The sequence below is a fragment of the Anser brachyrhynchus genome (genome assembly GCF_964034855.1).
Source record: "Anser brachyrhynchus genome assembly, chromosome: 6".
Lineage (NCBI taxonomy): Eukaryota > Metazoa > Chordata > Aves > Anseriformes > Anatidae > Anser > Anser brachyrhynchus.
The window spans coordinates 29,059,587-29,082,042 of record NC_137700.1 but is presented as its reverse complement, the minus strand read 5'-3'; the positions used below and the strand labels follow the sequence as shown (position 1 = coordinate 29,082,042).

General features: G+C 40.5%; 1 protein-coding gene across 6 annotated transcripts in view; it reads left to right on the top strand.

The window, feature by feature from the left end:
- Positions 1–22,456, top strand: part of BLNK (B cell linker) — a 96,113-nt gene that overhangs the window by 27,155 nt on the left and 46,502 nt on the right. For 3 of the 6 annotated variants that reach the window (XM_080596512.1, XM_080596511.1, XM_080596510.1), the window contains exon 3: positions 2,122–2,168. In XM_080596512.1, the coding sequence (XP_080452638.1) occupies positions 2,122–2,168 (47 nt within the window). Of the gene's footprint in view, positions 1–2,121; positions 2,169–21,311; positions 21,785–22,456 lie in introns of those variants that run through there. The other 3 variants (XM_080596514.1, XM_080596513.1, XM_080596515.1) reach the window with 3 other exon arrangements.

Below are 22,456 nucleotides of genomic sequence, written 5' to 3'. Positions count from 1 at the left end.
GACCAGAATTTTGTGGCTAAAATGCAGTAGCACTTCCCAGTTACAATCAGTGGTATAATTTTCTGTTATAAATAAATATTGAGCTTACTAAATAAGAGGACAGCTTTCAGCTAGACTCATAGATACCAGTTTCCTCAAACTGGAAGGAGGTTCATAGTTTAATACCCTTATTGAAAGCTGTCACTAGGAAAAAAAAATGGAACTGAACTAAAACTCTCTGTATAAAACATTCACCAGCAGAGGAAAGTTCAGGTCCATAGTTTCATCACCCACTAAACTCAATTATCAGTTAAAAAGAAAAGTTCTTGATCTGCCCATTCACAGAGCTCATACCCACGCAGGAAGCACTACCTAGAGCAGAATGCTGCTTAAGAAGCAGATTCCATTGAACGCTATCTTTGAAGGCCAAAAAGAATTGCACAAGCTGTCTTGTTAGATCACCAAGCAATTACATCTTAATACACATAAGTAAAGGCTTAAACATTCTATTTTGCAAAGAAAAGGAAGTGAATTAATCCTTACAATACCAAAAACACCTTTTCCTCCTCTTATTTAGAAGATGAAATAATATGGGCAGAAATTGACTTAATATTGCTAGTCATTGATTTGCAGAGGCAATTTGGTGACTCATTATCAGCTGATGACACCTAAATGTGCCCAGGTTGGTCTGTATGTCAATCAGTCAGCTCAGTATAGCTTTAAATTTCCTCAGGAATGTGGCGATTTCTAGATCAGCTAGATCATCTGCTAATTACCATACACACTACATGTAGATATGCAGCTGCTTTTTGTTATGGTATAATTACAGCCTAAGTATTCAACAGAGGGGGTTCTCTAGTGTCTGAAATGGTGTATTTTCACAACAAATATAACAAAGAACTCAAAATGCAGAGATTTTCTTGAATTTAAATACAGACTGAGGAAACGTTTTTATTAGAACCTACATGTTCTCCTCTTGATCTCCTTGTCTCATACAGTTACCAGTGTCTTGCTTTGCATGCTCAATACAAACTCATCTATCATGTTGATGTGATGGTGAGGGAAAAGTCAAAAGAGTTTGGAATGGAAATGATGGCTGGAGATTATTCAGAAAAAAGAGATAGAGCATCAATCAAAGTACAATGAACTTGGTGTCACTGGAAAGCATCGTTTTCAGGGATTCACATTCTCTGTAGCTGCACCTAGGGAGTCTCAGGAAACAACAACATCAACAAAAACTGATTTCCTCTTCCTGACACAAAGTATAGGAGGAGGGTTATAATTCCATCTATTAAAAGGACATGTTTACAGTTGAAATCTATGCTGAGAAAGACAATATCTTAGCATTAGTACAACGTTTCTGGACTGAAACTATGCAATTACACTCTTGGTCTGGCCAGACTAGCTTAAAAGTCCAACATAAGAAGCTCAGCTGCAAGTTGTGCACTGGCGTGGACATTGGAAGTACTTCTGCTGCCTTAGTAGCACCATGCCTAGACTAGCATGTGGAGGTGAGAAACATTTGGAGCTACACAAAGTACTGAAACAATTTGGCCAAACTGTTTCCTGTATCTGAGTTAGTTTGCTCAGCACTAGATTGGGTCTCTACGCAGCACTGTATGTGACACACAAAAAATGCTTCTATTTTTCATCCCCAGTTTTTCATGGGTTGAGGAGTCATGCAGAAGCCTAGCACAAGAGCAGACCAAAAGGACTTCATAGTCTCCCAACCATTGTTAAAGTAATCTTCCAGCCAGCCACTGCTGTGCTAATCTGCTGATTTCAGTAACAGCCCCCAAAAAAACTCTATGGTGGAGCTGGAAAGAGACTATGTAAAGCGGCTTGCTTATCACTTTTTGAATGATTCATTAACCAGCATAATTTAATCTGCCACATGCCCGGTTAAATTCCAGTTTAACAATACGGTGTGTGCTACCTGTTTTCCAGAAACATTACAAGGAGTGAGTAATAAAAAGTTAAGCATTAACCAAGATAAGACAACCATGTAACTACAAAACTGAAAACTATTTTTAGGTCTTTGCTCAGTTCACTTTTAAAAGTGTCCTGTAATTCACCTCATGGAGTGGTCTCAATTAAATATAACTTTATTTAAAATGCAAAATGTGTTTTTTCTCTTTTCAGAATTTATCGGATTATGAGCTGAGCCGATTCAAAATAATGCATCAGCCGTAAGTTTCTCATTCTTATCTGTTTCCCCATGAAATAGCTAATGTTCCGTTGTACTCTGACAATTTCTCTGCTAATAAATAAGGAAAACTGTGATTTGAAACTTGTTCGTGTAAAGGACTTTAATTGATTGGGCTGGAACTTGCTCAGGATAAATATGCTGGATGGTTTACAAGAACTGTTGTCCAAATCAGCTGACAAGAAAGTCTTTTCTACAGCAGCTGCAGGGTGATAGTCCTCCCAAAACAAACAGAGACAATGTTAGGAAGTACAAGTTCAACTATTTCTGGAATATGTAAGCTCTTCTCTTGTACAGAGTATGGAGTGAAATTTTCAGAATTGGCTCATCTACTGCCGAGATACCAATTTAACTGACAGAGAACTTGGAAGTCTGGATGTAAATGTTATATTGAAAATTCTGAAAACTGAAACTTTTGAGAGGTAAAAATCAGGCCAGTGAAATGACTGGGATATCACAGGAAGGGCATCATACAGTGCTGTATACAGTATTACTGACTAGTGCCAGAACAATAACTGCTTACCCGAATACCTTAATGCTCCAAGGAGTTAAAAAAAAAAAAGAGTCTAACCCTAAAACACTGAAGACTCTATTGTCCATTCAGAATACCTTCTCAAATATTAGCTGGTTCTGAAGTCCGGTAATAAGATTTAAGAGTCTGATTTACCCAATAATACTGGATGCAGATGTCAATAACCAAAAGCTATTGCTACTAACAACTTGTGGGAACTGAGTGAAAGATCTTTATATACATGGGTGATGCATTTTTGACTATAAATTTACTGCCATATTTATAGACAAAGTTTCGTGTTAATACTTGTCATTTTAATAAAATACTAAGTAAGCAAATACAGGTATAACAGATATGAACTTCATTCATATAGTTTGCGAAAAATCGAATCCATTTAGGATAGCCTTAATGTTCAAGTATATTATTTCTCTTGTATTGCTGCACAGGAAATAATATTAGGGAGTTTCCTATATGAGCCAAACAAACTGGGAAACATTTGGTTTAATAGGGAGTGAGTTGCTCTATTTCACTTAATGGCTGTTATTATTCCACATAGCAACCTTTTCCTTGCTGAGAAAACATGAAATCTATTTACAAAACAAGAATTGTTTTCCAAATCCCACTCTATTGGTAAGAATCTAGAGGAACTTGGAGGCTTTTTACCCATTAAAATCATATTCCTATTGATAAGAATTTGATGAGTGTATAAGTTAATATTCTTCTGGGTGTGTTTTAATAATTAACTAGAGGGATAAGGAAAATGCGAGAGGAGTTTCTGATGAGGTAATTGAGTCTAACAGGATGTCATTTTGATAGGAAAGGTAGAGAACATGCATATAAAGTCAACCAAGGATGTGACCTCTGTTTCTGTGATATACATGACTTCTACAATATTGGGGCCCACAGAAATCTACTGAACCGAGACCAAGAGCTGAGCTTGTACTGATGTGGGCTTTCAGGCTTTGACTTCTGAAAATGTCAATGGGAATAACAAGGGTGTTTTGTAATAACAAATCTGCTGTCAAATCAACAAAAGACCAGAGCAGGTCCCGTCCAAAGTAATAAACTCCTGTCATAGAGTGCATGTTGGGTCCCTAGCACCATTTCACTATAAGATCTGCTGCTATTACATCTTACTAACTGCTATCGCAAAAATTGCCAGTTTCTAGCATGCAAACAGTTTGCAAGTTTTAGCTGGAGAAGATGTGCATTGATCTACCTGAGCCAGATCAACAAGTCTGTTCAAATCTGTACATACTGCAGGTACTCCACAACAGACCAGAACACTAAGGACAGACAAACAAGAAAACGGCAATTGCCAGACAAGTCAAGACCAAAATCCTTTTTCCTCCTGGCATAACCAGAGCTTCAGGTCTCTGCCTGGTATAAAACTTTCTTCCTGGGGCTTCATTAGGCAGAAGCTGGTTCTTCTGGAGTGCCCCTCGCTTCCCCATCCCAGTTCTCATTAGTGCAACACTTGATGTTCTCTTCTTAAGATGTTCTTGATGTTCTTCTTAAGAACTTAATGTTCTTCATAAGAAAGATTTTGAATCTAGAAGGCTATAAATACTTTGCAAATTAAGACATGCAGTTGTTCTACATTCTGCTAGGAGAGCCCACAACTGTACCAGGACCAATGTGCATCCACACACAGATATAATTCTCTGACTCCTGCACTGAATACCTCCACTAATTCCATGAAAGTCTCTTTTCCCTCTAGTCAGTATTATACTTATTTTCCAGGGGGAAAAGATAGCAGAGGGAAAGAAAAAAAAAATAAAAGATATACGGTGTATATCAGTGATATACATCCGTAATTTGAACACATCTTGAAGAAACAACATAATTATAGCTCAGTGACCTCATTGTAGATAGTCCAAGACTTACTGTATGAGAAGTTTATGCACAAGTTGTTTCACAACACTCTCAGCTTACTCAAGTTTCACTTTCCCAGGGCCCATGAAATTAAAAGGCATCTTTTACAGCTGATGTGATTAGAAATACATCTTAAACTAAGCTCAAAATGAATTTTGCTCAGTTGAAAACTGTTTTGAACAGTTTCGCAAAGCCAGGATGAAATCTTACATCACAAAATCAGCTCTCTCTAAAACATGTGTCAGTTTGTGAGGCAAATGAGAAATCTTCGCCGGCGAATCAAATATGTCAAGATGATGTCCTGATGATGTCAAGACTTAAGTTTATCATTTGTATATATTGACATGCAGTTCTGAAAGGTCTTGGGTGAACTGTGGGTAAGGAACACATAATTATAAGCTTCGTTTAATTATTATGTGGGCAACATTTAAATTCCTTTTCTTGAAATAAACATCTACCAATTATCAGTGCTGTCAAAAAATATTACTTGTTTATTTTACCAGGAATTTATGGTATATGCAGAAAAAAATCGCTGTTCGAGAATCAAGTAAATGTCATATAGTTGACTGATTTCTAGATTACTTTCTAACATCTATTTTTCATTTGTTCATAATTTTTTAATGAGATAACTCCAAACTGAAATATTTCATCCTTGCCTTCCAAGACAAGGAAATCTCATTTTTTGACACATATGAATAAACTCTGAATTGTAAGAGACGTTACATATCAAGAAAGTACCTTGTAATTCTGAGATGTTCCTCCTGAAATGTATGCACTTGCATAATTCAAACTGCAAGGACAAGAAACATTGCGCTCTCACTTCATTTTCATCTTCCCTCCTACACCTGTCTTCTTTTATTTATTCATTAAGGAAGACAAACAACCTAGTGTGGAAAAATCACTTTTCAGATTCTTTTTACAGCTATCAGCCCTTAAATTCCATGAACAAGTTACTCACCCTTGCTCCAGGCCAATGCACCAGCTACAAAAGCCTGGCTCCCCTCCTACCCCATTTGTAGCTGGCTCAAGAGAGAGTTCACAAGGCAAAATCTTTAGCAGTAAGGGTGTCTAATAATAACTAAACCTGGATCTGATAGATGTGGTTTGAGACCTTGCTTTGCTACAGATTTTCTAAGTAAAACCAAGAAAATTATTTTAGCATTCCCTGCTTCCTTTCCCACCTGCAGAACGGAAATAATAGTATTTCCCTATCTCACAGGGGTGCTATAAAGGGAAAGCATCAAGAGTTGTGATGTTCTTACTTAAAATAGTAGGAAAAACTGTAAAACTGCACGGCAGGTGAAAGCCACAAATTGCTTTCCAAGGCCCCATTCACAAGCAGTGATGCCACAGGGCCATGAGAGGTGCATGCACTGAGGGCATCAGGATATTGTGGAGATAACAGCTCAAGCAGTACCCAATATTACCATCGCTGCGGCTGCCAGACAGACAGGCTGGCAGGCCACGAAAGGTGACAACAGTCCAAAGGGCAAAGAGGCCTCTGCTGGCAGCACTAATTTGGATCTGCTCATGACAGAGATTTACACATCTTTGTTCCACTGTCTAGTCAGACACTTGAGAGCATTTTTAACCTGTTGTCCATGCTTCTAGCTAGAATCACTGTTTCAAATGCTTGCACGTAAAATGTATTTTCATCTGTTACAATTTTACTTCTCTTTAAAAACACAAGAAAATAGGAGGCACAAACTTTAAGGCAATAGTTAAGCTTAAGAATAAAACAAAAGGAAAGTCAAGAAATAAAATAATGGGCTTCTAACAGGGTGCAATGTGAAATTGGAATGACATGTCAATAATTTTCTAATCCTCTTTTTTGAGGGAAGTGGGGGTTATTGATATTATAATTAAATGTAGTCCTAGTTAATAAAAGTAGGGTGTGCAACATCACACTTTCAGTTTCACTTTGAAATATTTTGATTTCTTGCTCCTATGTTTTTATTTCTATGGATTACTTTGCCTAACCAAAGAATTTAATATTAGAAGACTAATACTAATAAAATCCATGAGATTTCTGTCAGAACTGGGCTTTCCCTAATACAGAGAGCTTTTGCTGTCTCTTTAAGTGAGATACAGCAGTACAAAAGTCTTGTGGCCTTCTACATTTGGACTTTCTCCACCCCAGAGAAAGTTTCAAGATGAAAAAACATTGGTGGTAGATGACTTCTACCCCAATACTTAGTAGTCATAAAAGGTTTGACCCTCTCCTTGGGATATACCATCGTGGATTTTTAATTACTCTTTTGCCTTTAAATACTAGTGCTGACTCAGGTTGAATGTTTTATGTCTGAATAGGTAGATCTAGTTTTCCATAGTTCTTGGTGTAGCTTAAATGCCACATTAAAGATCTCCAGTTATTCCCTGACTGAAAAAGGCCGGGGCTGCAAATACAGAAAATACCTATTCACCAAAAAAAAAAAAAAAAACTGTATCTAAAAGAGACCAAAAAAGGTTTCCAGTACCTAACCACTCTAGTGTCACAGAAACTATATACGCTCAAAAAAAAAATAAAATAAAATAAAAATAAAAAGGCATTTACATATAAAATATATAGTATGTGGACATACATATATGAATGACATTAAACCATATTTTTATCTATTATTTAGAAAAATACTAAATACTGCATGTTTGACAAAAGTCTACTCAGGCATCAAATATTTGCAGAAGCAGAGAGTGTTACACTCCTCCTGCAGCAGAAAGGGGGCAACAGACACTTGCATTACAGCAGGTTCTCTTCCATCCTGCCATGAGCAACCAAGACTTTTGCATGACACCAGTTCTCTGAGAAGGAAGACCCCCTCACAGCAGGTTGTGTACCAAGGTCTTCTAGAAAGGTCACTTGTGCTCTTGTAACTAGACTGTTCACCATGCTGTCTTGTATCCAAAGCCAGACAAAACTGTTATTCTGAAATAATTTTTGAAGTGTTTTGCCAAAACTTAACAGTGAAAGAATGGGAATATTCATATCATAACATTGAAAGCTTTGTGGCACCATCATAGGCAGCATGGATTTGAACCTGAGACCACAGTCTAACCACAGCACCTTCCCAATCTCAGCTGCCCAGTTCATGTCAAGTACCTAATCAGGAGAACACAGACAGACAAATTCCAGTCCTGTGAATCTGTAACTGGGCATTTTTTTTAGCACCAAGGAAACCCAATCCAATCTTCCAGAAAAGTTTTACCATATTTTCCATTTCCTTTACCATGGTTTTCCATTACTCTCTTTTCTAGACCCTGCTCAGCACAACTTCTAAATTAGAAAATTTTAATTAGTAAACTTTGGCCAATCTCCCTTCATGGTGCCTTACCACGTTGTCCAGTTGTCTATGGAACGATGTTTCTGAAGGGATTACAATAACATTATAGAAGTATTTCTTCAATATTGGAAACACTATGCTCATTTTTAGGGATGTTAAGCAGGCTATATCACGGACTTTTTGATAAAGATGTGACAGATTATTGCTAAATAAAACTAGGTGTCTATTAATCCTCTTTGAAGAGTAAGAGTGGGTCAACCTCTGACGAAAAAAGCATAAGCTGGTCCAGCTGTAGGGGAGCCCAGCTCTGTGACAGTCAGCTCAACCTCACTAAACTGTAGTGAAAGTAGAAACGTTTATCTTCATTAGTACTCTCGACCAGCCTATATAGCAATAAGGTATCAGTCACAGAGCAACTTGAGGTGGGTATCAGAAATCAAGAAAAAAGTGAGAGGTCACCTTTTCATGACAGAGACCCAAACAAGCTTCTTATGTTTGTATACAGAGCCAGAAGCAGAACCAGGAACAGAAGCTGGTGCCTGACTCACAAACCGGTTCTTCAATATTGTCATGTGTCTGGACAGGATCTTTTTCTTCCCCCCTGTCAGTTGATTTGCTTTGCTTTTCTCTATTACAAGGCTGTACTCAGACCACAGAGAACAGGTTGTTGTAGTTTCGATTCACTGGTCTTTCTTCCCTTTTAGAAAATCATATTTGGTAGTCAGAAAGTGCTGCACCTGGGACTCAAAATTCAGAAGAAAATAACTTCTGGCTCATTCAAGCAATGAAGTGTGAAGAACTATTAATTTATAGTCTCATTTTAACAGAATTCCACATGTGCCCCAGCTCAAATACTGCGCAGAAAACAGAACAGATGTCCTGGCTCATTTTGCTCCAAGTCTCTAAACAGAGTCCTCTCATTTTTTGAAAGAAATACAACATTTAATATACAGTGTGTTATCAACGCACATGCTCGCTGCAGGAGAGACATTTCATTCTTCTTGCTTTAGACTAGCCTCTGTGAAAACAAGTGAAAATATAACCTTTTTCTGCTTTTGTATAAACATGCAGAGCTTAATTCACCAGTTTTTATGTTTGTGCTCGATGGCAGGACATGCACTATGCCTAAGATAACGAAGGAACATACTAAACCCCTTCATTCAGCATTTTATGAATTCAGAAATGAAAAGAGGTCAGGTTGAAAGCTGAGATACGATGCTAAGCCATGAAAACTGCAATGTGGTAAAATGGAGTCAGCTAGATAAGCAGAGTAGAGAAGTTGCAAGATGAGCTGCAAGGAGAAGTTAGGGACAGGAGGGCCTGTTGCAGCTGCAAGTCAGACAGTTGGTGCCTGTAACCAGTCACTTGAAACAGCTTCAGGAAGGTCAGTTCTGCACAGCTGGCCTGGCAGAAGCTGAAGTGCAATTGGTAGGAGTGCCACAGCAGCCCTTTATGCTACATAAATTCAAGACCTGAAACCCAACCGCCTGCACAGCTACAGGTGGCAACCCATAGAATAATTCAATTTGCCCAAAAAATACATATATTTCTATCTGCCCCAAACAAACTTAGAAATCATGTAAATATATACCTCTTTACTAGCACCTTCCTCTTAAACTCCATTTCCAACAACAACGTCAAGGTGGGGAATAAAAACTTACCATAGAAACAGCATGGACACTGGCACGATGGTCCTCATGCATATCTACATGGTGGATGGTGTTAACACCCCTTCAGCTCTTGATTCATAGCATCAGAGAGCCTCTGTGGGTAGATCACCTGTAGCCGCCTAAATACAGACAGCACCATACTGCACATATTTAAAGTGCAGATTTTAGAAAGAAAAGTCAGATTCAGATTCCCAGACCACCTCCAAGCTGGTTTTCTCTAACTTTCTGTTTTTCAGAGCATCTGTACACTTGCATAGGCCAGCATAGGAGCCAGCATAAAGCAGAGAAGCTGCTTGGCTGCCAAAGCAGGAAAGCAGCATTGCTGGACACTGCACGTGACCTGAAGTGCCTTGTCTGTGTCTTGTTTCAGAGATTGCTCAGTTGTTACCAGCCCTGGCACCATACTCCACCACACAGTGTAAACACACCTTGACGTTATGCTCTTGATGCTTGTTTACAATTCTTAGAAGTAAAATTCAGATATGCTGTGATTTCTTGAAGAGGTGAAGTCTGTTAAGGCCAGACTACAGCCAGTCTCTATACAGTAGTACAACCTTCCCTGCAGCATGTTACAATTTAGGACTAGTCAGATCAGCTCTCTCAGGTCATTTTATTCACCTTCAGGAGGACAGAGGGAAGGGACATTCTCCTAAGCTGGGAGGCAGCACAATCTCCTGCCCAAAGCTGTCTTGGTCTGGGCTAAGACTACTGTTAAAATGATAATGAAATAGTAAATATTGAATCTGTCTTAAAAAATATTTTATTTTGTTCTTAAAACAAGCTATGCCTGATTTTTCAATGTCTGACAAGCTCCTTATGTTCCTAATAGTCCAGTGTTCTGGAGAGAAAAAATACAAACCTTTTAGATATTTTACAGTTCTTGTATTATTTTTCCTAGTTTCCATTCTCCTTCCCTGATTCTATTACACATTTTAGGCAGCCTCCCATGACATCCTTGACAGAGCATTAGGTCTCGGTTTCTTTTGCCACTTCAGTTTCCCCAGCCACCTGCTACCACAGCTCTGTCATTTCTCCTATTTAGTTCCTTACTGTCCAGTTTCACAGCTTTTTATTATTATAGAAAGCTCACAGAGTTTTCACAATAACCTGAAAACTATTTCAGTTAATTTACCTTACCATACATTTCATGAAAGTCATCAGATCCTCTCATAAATGCCTGATCTAAGTGATATAATTAATTAAATTTATCAGTATATATCTTCCTTATCTCATTCCTTTGGCTTCAGGCAATTCTTCTCTGAAGAAATACAAGGAAATACAAGACACATCCATGCTGTTGCTGTAATGAATAGGTAATACTGTTCAAGATCACGGAAGTAAGAGGGTTGTTGAAATGTCAGCATGAATTATCAGCTATATTCCTTTTAGATTACAAATACAAATAACGTTTAAGAAATTATTCATATCTAAATGTTTACCCACCAAGGACCTCTCTTATTTATTTTTTGTCTATGCATAGCTCACAAATAAATAGGCTGAAATACACTCTGAAAGAAATATACGTATCAAAGACAAACCTGTATCTATTGCTGTACCTTTTGGATGGAACACCACAGTCTGGGAAAACCCCACTTTCTGTACAGACTTGAAGTGTTGTTCATTTACAACCATGGCATAGCTCCAGCAGATACCTGGGCAGGCTTAGCATTTCTCCTATAACACTCTCAAAATTTTGCTTTTCTATTATGACATCCCTTTCTACTCTAGTATTCTTGTATATTGGCTTACTTCAATTTAAAGTAAATCAAACCTGGATCAGATCAAAGGTCTAACTCTTATGACATTTGTGGCATTAGACAGCACCAGTGGCCTAAGAAAGAAGAATGAGGCAAATGGGTGTGGGTGGTTGCCTCAGCATACATGTGTATAACCAGTACATCACTATATTAAGCTGTTAAAACACCCCAATGGAAAATGCTGAAACAAATAAATATACAATTTGATCTTTAATAAGTCTTGGTGGTATCAGTTCCATCAGGAATAATAATAATAATAAACAACAAACAAAACCACTATAATTTCTTTAGAAGCTCATGATACTTTTATGGAAGAAAAGTCTTTTCTATAAAAGGGGAAATTCTCCAGTGAACAGGACGGTAAGAGTTAGCAGACCTCAAGTATGGCTTAAGCTTGAAATAAATCACAATCCTTAAGAAAGAATTACTTTTAAAATTGTTATTTCCCCCTGGAACACTCTATTATAACACTATTGCCTTTCTATTTGCTAAGTGACATGAAAATGTTATAGTATAAGCCATAAAAATAATATATTCCTTGTCAAGAGTTTCAAATTACAAATAGTACTTAGGAGTCTCATTTTTATTCATCAGTCTGTTCATAAACATATTCCTAGCTCAAAATTACTGTAGCAATAGTGAACAGGACAACTTCAAATGCATGTCATTCTTATATTCCAGGCTGAGCTCTACAACACACAGAACATTTAGGTACCCAAGTCCATGCTGCAGATGTTGTTAAAATTCATTAATGTTCAGCAAAGAAGAACGTCACAAAACTATCACTTATATATATTGTTTCTAAACTACCCAGTCAGAAATTTTCTTTAATCCCCCAATATTTTTTTATATTTTAATTTCCTCAGTGTAGTAACCTTCTTGTTCTTTATTAAAACAACAAATAATGAAAAAAGATAAATGTTTGTTAACATGACTATCTGCAATACAATGAATAGTCAAATTTAAATACATGTCTCTTTAAAGGTAGACTTCTATCAAATTTTCTTTCCTCTTTCACTTCTCCCCACATTCTCTCCTCAGATTTTGAATCTGAAGGGATGACCAAAAACACTAGAAGCAGTTATTCTGAAACCCAGTGTTTGCTACTAAATGTAGTTTGTTTTTTTTTTTCTCTCAGTGTATTCTGAGAGTACAGCAATGCAGGCTCTTATGACCTCTAACTTATGAAATAATTATTTTAAATGGTGTACAACTAATTCTTCAAAATAAGATACATAAAGAATAAGAACTCACTCTACTATAGTATGCCACTCCTACTCCTCTGCTACTGTTTTGTAGTCTTAATGCAATAAAAGTTACCGTGTGAACATATTACTTAAAACAATTCACAAAATTGCAGTCTTAGATTAACAGACAAATTTCATGTCTAGAGTTACAAGTCTGAGCAATTTTTCTCCACAGTATTCTATTAGACCCTTCATCTCATGTCAAAGCCACATAACACCGTCATTGATAAAATATTAGTATATTGTTATTTCACATAGTAGTTTGCTACTTTTTAATTAATAAGATATTTTCTTTCTTTAGAAAGTCCTCCATCCTCTTGATAACTTCAGTGTCTTTTTTCGAAGGCAACATTTCAATTCCGCTATACTTCTGTGTCAGAAGAATTTTTGGAGCTATTTCTGTTCAGTGACATTATTGCTCCCAGAGCACAGTGTTCTAGTAGGGGATAATTCCCAGTTATCCAAGAAACAGAAGGGAGCAGCCTTAAGGTGATGGAAATGCACAAACATAGAAAAGACCAAAGCAAACAAACAAACAGGCAAAAAACAATTTTTTGCTTGTTTCTAAGCAAGAATGAGATAATGCTCAGATAGGGATTATTATGGTCAGTAAAGCAGTGCAGACTACCAACTTGTTCCAGAGAAGAGATGCTTCAACCATTTTACTTGGCTGTTTGTATTACAGGCCAGTGCAGGAGAAAAGTGGTTTAAAAACTGCCGTTTTTTCAGCATCTTCCAGGTGCTGAAGGTATCATGAGAGGTGTGAACATTATCATTGCCGTATAGAAATAACCTCATTTTCAGATATTCCTTTCATTTTGAAGTTTTATGCAACTTCTTGTCTGTGTGAGTATATGGAGTGATTTTTGTCAGCAGAGATGCAAGTGTATTTAGACTACTGCATGTCTGAGTTCTGACTGATGCTCTTGAAGGAAGGACTTGCCAGGTTTCAAATAAGCCCATGCCACTGCAGCTTCACTTCCCTGGTGACACTCAAAGCTAGGTGAAAGCTAGCCAGTTATGAATATCTGGATTGCAGTCACTCGTTAAGTTTGGAAAGGGTAAGATTTGCAGACCAAGCAGCAGCACTACTCTTCGGAGGCACTTTTCTCCTCCATAGTTGTCAAATGGCTCCAGCACAGGTCACTGCCTCCAAGGCAATCTGGCCTCCAACACTTTTAGTTTACCATTAAATAATTAGTCTGTCTGAAGGAGCAAGTTTTGTATTTCTGTGTGCATGTGGAACAGATGACGGCAAAACTGAAAAGCAGAAGTGCAGCTTTTTACACAGTGGGTTTGTCCCCAGGGAAATAAAACACGTTTTTTCTGCAGGTGCTAAAATAAATTTGCTCAGAAGCCCCCTCATGAGAAAATCCTACTAAATTTACTGTTTTCGCATCTTTGCCTACCCCATAGTACAAGCCCACATGTACTGCCTGTTTCCTCTAGTGAGCCTAAAGACAAACCCAAATCCCTTTCAATTAAATTTATAGTTGCATTTTCAAACGCATCATCTACTAATATAACTATTTGAACAACTTCAGTAGTTACTATCCAAAGTGATAACAGATTAAAGCTTTAAAATTTCTACAGCAGTTGCTAGGAGTCTTCCAAAGTTAATGCTGTGTCATTGAGCCATTTGACCCATAGTGAAGAAACTAAAATTTCCGAAAATAAGTATTATTTAAAAATTCTTGGGACAGAAATGTACCTTCCTCTCATCTGCTAAGACACAACTAAATGCCTATGTGTATCTTTTCCAGTACAAGAAGCAATGTTTTCTGGTTTAAAAGAGCTCATATGCATCTTGGAAGTGGAAAATGTAAAAATAAAATCATTCGAATAGACTAGTTAGTGAGAACCTGAAAGCAATGCTTGGGAAAAACAGAGATGTATTATTTTAAACATGAAACAGCAGTGTGTTCACCTGATTATAGCAATCAGCAAGTTGTAAATACATAGAAAGTCATGAGGAATCATGTTCCATAAACTCATGGTTTCCAAACACCAGCTATGGGACACTGAACGGTAAATTAAGTAGGCAGTGTTATCAACTGAAATAGAAATAGAGGGGAAAAAAACTATATCTAAACTGGCACACTTTTAAACAATAGGGTTTGAGTGCACTTTTGGCACAGTATCAAGTACCACAAGTTTGCATTCAGACCCAGATGATCAAGCACAAAACCCACCCAGGCAGCATGTGACAGGCCAGTGCTAACAGCACGTTTCCCCTTCAATCGCTCGCTGTCTCCATAGCACATCGATGGCACAGTTTCCTAAGGATATTCTGAAAGCAGAATAGATCAAATATGTACAGAATACTTCAAATATCAGGCCTTTACCAAAAATTAAAGCCTGCAACATTGCTACAGATGCCAGTTCAGATTCAGGTGGTATGAATTTGGACTATTTTCCAATTCAGACAGAGGTGGGAGCAATTTGGGCTACTTTCACTTAACTTCCACAGCCTTAAAAAACTTAACTGTAGTAATTATTTTCTGACTTTCATGTGAATGCAGACTGACTAAGCCAAATTCCTACTAGCGTCTGCCTTTACATCCACATTACACTGTTTCAATGTTTGGAACTCTCACCTTTAGTGCTATCCCAGTAGTAGCAAAACGTCAGAGAGCTCAAGCAGTAGACTCAATTTTTAAATAGAGGTCTTTACATATGAATAAACACTCTTTTTGAAGCAATTATCAGTCTAAGAGAGAACTGAGACAGCAAGTAGATATAGGTAAGGAGAAGTAACTCTAAGCTACATTAAATATTATAACCTCAGAACAGTAAAACCAGGCAGATATTCTGAATTAGATTTTCAGTCATTTTCCATATTTCTCAGAAAAGCTTATATGGTTGCTCTTTAGTCAGAACTTCCTGAGGGAAAAACCAAGCAAAAGATCAAAAAGCTGTCCTTTAAAGAGTAGAACGTGCAAATTCTGGTTTCCCACATTCCCCAGAAGTGCAAAAGTCAAAATGAGCAAATATACTAGCTTCTTAGCAGGACAGGTTGCGCATGAAATCCACCTAAAAAACTCTTTCCTATAATGAGAAGTTCCATTGTTGACTCCTGAGTATTTCTAAGAATATTGTCTGGTATGATCTTCTCCATTAATGTTGGAGACAAGATTTTACTAATTGGGAAAGGGTTAAGAAACAGGTTTTCTAGCATGACTGAGAGAAAACATGAGTCTTATATGGTCGTGGTACAGATAAAATTGAAACCTCATTATCAAACTGATTGCTTACATCAAATCATGTTTCTCAGCTGTTTTATATACATTGAAGGCACTAGACTGTGTCTGTGAGCATTAATGTAACCTGTAAAAAATAGCTTCCTCTTGAAATAGTCATGCATAACTCGTTGAGATTCTTTGATGCAGCACTGGCTCCTCAAAGCATTACAAATAAAAATAAATATAAAGAAGATTTCTTTCAAATGGATGTCTAAAATTAATCTATTTGCAGTTCTTTTTATTCACCTTCTTAATGCTCATTTTTTTATGCTACATAATTTATAAGCCTCAGCTCGTTATTTTAACTATGTGAAATCTTAGATGTTTAAAAATGGCAGCTTCCGTGCAAAGCTGTATCAATATACTGGCTTGGACTTTTCACACAGCCTGATTGCCCACCTGTCCTGTGTGCTACAGCTCCTGCCTGGGACATATTCCTAGGCTTTCTTGTCATGCAGACAAGGCTATGGGAAGGTGCTGTTACATCTCTGAGCAACACCCCATTGTGTTCAGCTTCACAGCTTCAGCTGCCAACCCAGATCAGGAACTCAAATAGGCTCCTAGATTCCCTAGGCTAAACATAGTCATAATCTGTAATCCACATGAAGATAACAACATGAATGGTCTTCCTAAAAGTAAGTTTATGAACTTACTTATGCAAGATATGGATATGTATAGCTGATATTTTATAAAATATTTAATATTGTAATGTGACTACTACCGACATCAGTAGCTTCAGCAGGAATCCCTGACAAAACCCAAATCATCATACAAACCACATACTGGCAGGAATTGAAGTAGACAGCATTAATTTCAGTGAAAATCAGAAAAAAAAAAGAAAGAAAAAAAAGTCATTGAAGGAGTCAGACAGAAATTTTCAGTCAAGAAAAACTACCACTGTTGTCAGTGATAGTACTCAAACTCTGGCTTTTGCCTAATGGTTTCTCCGTTAGCCCTGTAGGGAGGTACTTGTTCTGATCTAGGAACACCACTTACCAAGGACTCAAATGCTTCTGGGGGAGTTGTCCAAACATTTCTTGAACTCTGACAGGCTCGGTGCCATTGCCACTTTCACTGGGGAGCCTGTACCAGTTCCCAGCCACCCTCTCAGTGAAGTTTTTCCTGATATCCAGCCTGAGCCTCACACGACACAGCTCCATGCCGTTCCCTCAGGTCCTGTTGCTGTCCCCAGGGAGCAGAGCTCAGCACCTGCCCCTCCACTCCCCTCATGAGGAAGCTGCAGGCTGCCATGAGGCCTCCCCTCACCCTCCTCTGCCCTGGGCTGAACAAACCAAGTGACCTCAGACACTCTTCTTACGTCTTGCCCTCTAGAACATTCACCATATTTCTTGCCCTCCTTTGGCCACTCTCTAGTAGTTTTATGCCCTTCTTTATTGTGGTGCCCAAAACTCAACACACTACCTGAGGTACTCAAGGTACAATAGAGTATAGGAAACTGGAGCCTGGAGTAAACAGGAAATATCTGTCAATTTACAACAAATTTTGACCAACTGAAGGTACGATACTCACAGTCTCAGCCTGTTGCACTGAGTCTGGATTTGACCATGTCCTGATTACCTCATCTTAAATAGAAAATAGGTCTTAAATAGAAACCAGAACATGCCATCAGTGAGGCAGAATGCACAAGGAATGAACCAGGAGAAATAAACTGCAGAAAATAGCAGAAGAGGTTAAAAAATCATTTTAGTTTCTGAATACACAAGATAAAGATGTTGGTTTTTTAAATCTTTTTTATTTTTGGGCATAAGAGGAGAAATACAGTCATATTGGGAGAGGATGAGAGAGACAAACCCAAACTAAGCCACAACACTTACAGTGATGAGGAAATGATGTTGCAACAGTCAGTGGCATTTAGATTATCCTTCCAAGCATTAAGAAGGTCTTTCCAAAAATTTAAAAGGCAGTTTGAGCATCAATAATAATAATAATAATAATAAAAAGTATCTATATTCTCTGAACCATCCTGCCAAGGGAATTTACTGGCAAATCCTACATTACCTGTGTTGAGTAATGGTGCAAGGAGCTTACCCTGTGAATCTGTAGCCATACACAGGAAAATTAAAGTACCACTACCTACCTAATCACAAAAAAATGGCGGAGTCCATGACAATGCAGGTTCTTAAAACATTAAAGTGCCCTTTAGGTGAAGAGTTTGAACAATAAAATTCCAGAAGACCACTACTGCAGGAACACTTCTGCAAAAAGTTTCGTATGAGACATCAAAACCTATTCACCTGGGACACTACTGTCACCCCCATGCCCCTGGGACCTGCCCTTACCTCTGCTGGGCAGCACAGGCTGGTCCAGGCTGCCAGGCCACATCTCAATGGCCAGCAGCACTTGCAAGTTGGCAGCTGTGCCTCCCAACTGTCCCCATTGGCCCCAGATGTGCCAGGGAGCACAGCAGTAGCACAGGCATCCCTCAGAACAACGACCCCTCTGCCAGCACTCATGCCTGGGGAGGAGGGTTTCATGTTAACCCCTGTTATGGCCAAAATGACATCCACGTGGTAAAGCAAATGTTAGTTCCTCTTTGCCATTCTGCAAATGAACACATTAGGTCAGAGATGGACAGTTGCTGGGGTTACAGCTACAAAAATAGCATGACTTTATGCTCACTGCGTGGCTCCAATCTGCTACCGCCTCCAGGCCCTCCCAGGGTTCCTGAAGAAGCAGGAAGGTCATTTCCTGGAGCTGAGGCTAGTGAAGTCCCGCCTCACTATTTGGGGGCAACAAGTAACCCTGGAGGGAGGGAGGAACTGCCCCGTCCCAGTGGTCACTCTATGTGTTCCTCCTTACTAGCAGTAAACAGTGTTTCTGTAAGGACTATACAAAAACCCTCTCGACCACAGACAGGGTCAGTCCAAATATGAGCTCAAAGTCTGGACTCTGAAACCACCTGCTGGACAAAAGAAGAGGCCTACAGATGTTTGGAGAGGTTTGGGTGTGCTTTTTATTTTTTTTCTCAAGTGGCTGTCCTATCTTGTTCTGCCCTGATAAGCTTTCTGAGCACAAGAATAGATGGCCAGATAGGCTGATTTGGAGGCAGACCAGAAACAGCTAAGCAGGCTCTAGCCATTTCCTGGTAACGCTACACTGTTTAGATCCAAAGGTTCTTGACACATGAATACATTTAAACTGGGGAAGAGGAGGGATTTCACTGTAGCTAGAAAAACTTCCTTTGACATTTGGGGGAGTGTGGCTTCCTTCTCTTAATTTCAGGACTTAACTTGCACTTGACCCTCCATTGGTTTCCCAGGAAAAGCATATTCCAAGGTGGCCAGGAGAAACTGCTCTCTCTCAGGTGCCTTGGGTTTGAGATAACTAGGGGATACTGTATGTGCTTTCTGGGGAGGAATGGTCTAATTTATTCTTTGCCCATGTTCTGCAGGAGCAGGGAGCCAGCCTAGGCCACATCACCTGGTACTAGAGACTTCTGCTAATTCTAGGGCAGGACTCTTCTCCCCTGGAAAGTGTCAGTACATCCTGGTAGGAGTGATTATAAAGTGAAATAAGATGTGCCCTCCATAAGCATTCAGAGGGCCAAGCCCTGGGGGAGCAGTAGGAAAAGGATTGCTTTTTGTTTTTGTTTTTCTGTAAGCAGCTTGTAGATATTAAAGTGAAGCAGGGATGTGTGTTGGGCCATGTGTATGCATGGCAGAAACAAGCTGGCTGAGATACTGATCCATGGACAGGCCCTGCGGCAGATACCACAAAATCTCGTGAACAAGTCTTGTGCAATAGGGATATTCTTAGGAGTAACTTCTTGGCAGCCGTACCAGTTTAAACAGCCACACACCCTATTCCTCCTACCCTCTGCTGCACCCTCACAAACACCTATGCACTGAACCATATCCAGAAGCGGATGCAGCTAAAACCACCTTTTTTGTTACTTTTTGCTAGATCATTTGTAGAGGACTTCTTCCCCAGTCCATTTCACTGCATGGCTACATGGACACAAGGATAAGAGATGAAGGCTGAGGGACTACCCTGGGAATGAGGCATCAGCACCAGTTCCTTCAAAGGAGCAGTGCTGCAAGGACAAGAGTGAAAGCTCTCTGCACCGGGCACTGTAGAGCATTAAAACTAAACCCATAAACTGATGAGTCATGAAGAAACAAGGCAAAACCAGGGCAGTGTGTGAATGATAGTCTGCCACCAAAGATCTCAAAGGGAAATAGTTTGGGATTTCTGTGAGTCAGGTAAGAAGCAGCTGTTGTCTAAGGACCTAACAAGCAAGCCTGTATCCTGATATATGTTTAGATATAGCAGAAAGATTGTATAAGCAAAAGGTAAAGTAACACTGCAATTGATTTACAATGCTTCTTCACATTGCCAGAGTGCAACCTTAATTTCAAAAATAACTTTGAGAGTAAACTTGGAAAGGTGTCCAGTTCATAACCAGATGTAATGCAGGGTGGAATTCCAGAGACTTGTGTAGTAAATAACATTCAACTTGACTGTTATTACTTAAAGCCTTTATGAAATACCCCAACTTTATAAGACACCCCAAAAGGGTAATTTGTTCACTAAGGGCCCTCCCTTGAGAAATACTGTGTGCAAATATCCTCTGATTCCCGTGTTAAAGGCTGAGAGATCAAAGACATTATCCCTGCCAAGATCAGAGCAATACTGTTATCAAAGACATAAATCTTGTGGCAGGCTGTTTCCTCATTGTCACCTGCACTAACCAGGAAAGTATGTTTTGCCACTACATTTTCACAAAAGAAACATAGTACAATCTAGGGAGTTAATGTATCCACGTGAAAACCTGGCTTAAGTGTCGTGAGAATCTCCCCAAGAAATAACTTCTGGTGTCCTCAAAACATACAGTACTTACCAAAACATATTAACATGATGCAGATGAAAGAAGAGAAAGAAGAGAAAGTTTTCCTACCTGGACCAGGCTTAGCTTGTAGATTAAGCCAAAGATACAGAAAGAGACCAAAGATACAGAAAGAAGGGAGTGGCAACACTATACAAGGCATAGAACTTAAAAAAAAAAAATGCTGACCAGAACTACAGAATAAAGCCCAAGCATGAATACCTGCTTACATTGCCACTTATAAGTTCACCTTTAAAGGGGAAAAAAAGACCAAGCCTGAGCTGAGAGGTATCAGAGCCATTTAAACACAGACCAGCTACCTACATTTGGGGTGGGAACGGCCTCACCCTGCGCTGATGGAGGGTGTGCTGTTTAAGAAGTCAGGTGAAGAAACCTCTTTTTCCCGCCAGTGATATTCAAAAGGATGGAGACAACTGGATGATCTTCTCTAGTTTTGCTGCAGCCCCTTCGGGAAGGGAAAAGTCCCCGTGGCAGCGCGCCAGCACCCGGTACGCCACCACAGGGAGAGGTGCGGGGAGCAGAGAGGGGAGCCCAGCATCTCCGGCGGTCCCTGCAGCCTGGCCAAGCCCTGGGGCCAGCCCGGGGCTGAGCACCCAGCTGCGGCCGGCTTCCCTGGCCCCTCCACGGCCCGCTGGAGCTCATCGAAACCTCACCCGCTGTCAAACCCGGCTGTCGGCACTGCGGGGCCGCCTTCCTCCCAGGCCAAGCCGCCGCTCCCCCAGGACACACGGAGGGGGCTGCGGGGAGGCGCGGGGGAGCCGCGTCCCGTTTCCAGAGGCATTACCCTGGGCTGCCGCGGCCGCAGCCACCTGTGCGGGCCGGGCCGGGCCGGGCCGGGCCGGGGGCGGGCCGGGAGCACCGGGTCCCTCCTCTGCCTGCGCCTGCGGGTGGGACAGGGAGAAAGAGCCCGCAGCGCCCGGCCGCCGAGGCTCCCCTAGCAGGGAAGTTTCCCCCGAGCACGGAGCGGGGTGCCGGCAGGGAGCGTGGCCGTGCCGTGCCCTTTCCCCTCCCGGCAGGAGGAAGCGGCGGCGCCGGCAGGTGCCGAGTGGCGGTGACAGAGGCGGCTGAGCCGGGGGTCCCGGCGGGTGCTGGCGCAGCGCGGAGCATGGAGAAGCTGAACAAGCTGGCCGTGCCGGCCGGGGAGAAGCTCAGGTACGGGCTGGGACCCCCGCGGACCCCGCCACGCGTGGGGCGGAGCGGGGCTGCCGGGCACCTGCGGGTGGGGAGCGCGGCGGGGTCGCGGGGAGCCGCTTCCCGCAGTGGAGCGGACAAAGGGGTATCGGGGGGACAAAGGGACACGGGGGGGACACAGGGGCACGGGCAGAGGCCGTTACACCAGGTCCTCGCCGCGGCCGTGCGGGGAGGCGCAGCACGGGTCTGTAGAGGATAACGTGGTGGCTGCTTCGCTGGCAAAGTAGGGGAAAAGGGTTTAAAAGTTTGTTTGCAAAGGCTTAAGAAAACAGGCTTGGACTAAGGTGTATGAGCTGTATGCAAAATAGGGAAAAATGGATTAGTGGCTTAATGGTTTAATTGGAGTGTCATTTGAAGTTGGCTTTCGCAGTTAAGTTCCTGTGGTATTTCCCAGTCTTCGAAAGAACGGGTAGAAAACAGGGAACTGGAAAGCGGGAAATGCTCCTAAATGAAAGAGGACGACTTTAAATACAGGGTTTGAGAGGAAAAAAAAAAAAAGCAGAAGCTGACCATTACTGAAGTATTTTTAGTGTGGCTGGACTTGTGTGCTGGTGGAGCGGGTACCTCAAGGCTCTTTCACAATGCTGTTTTTTTCCTGAGTAATTAAAAGAAGTCCTGTTTCAGATGAAGGTT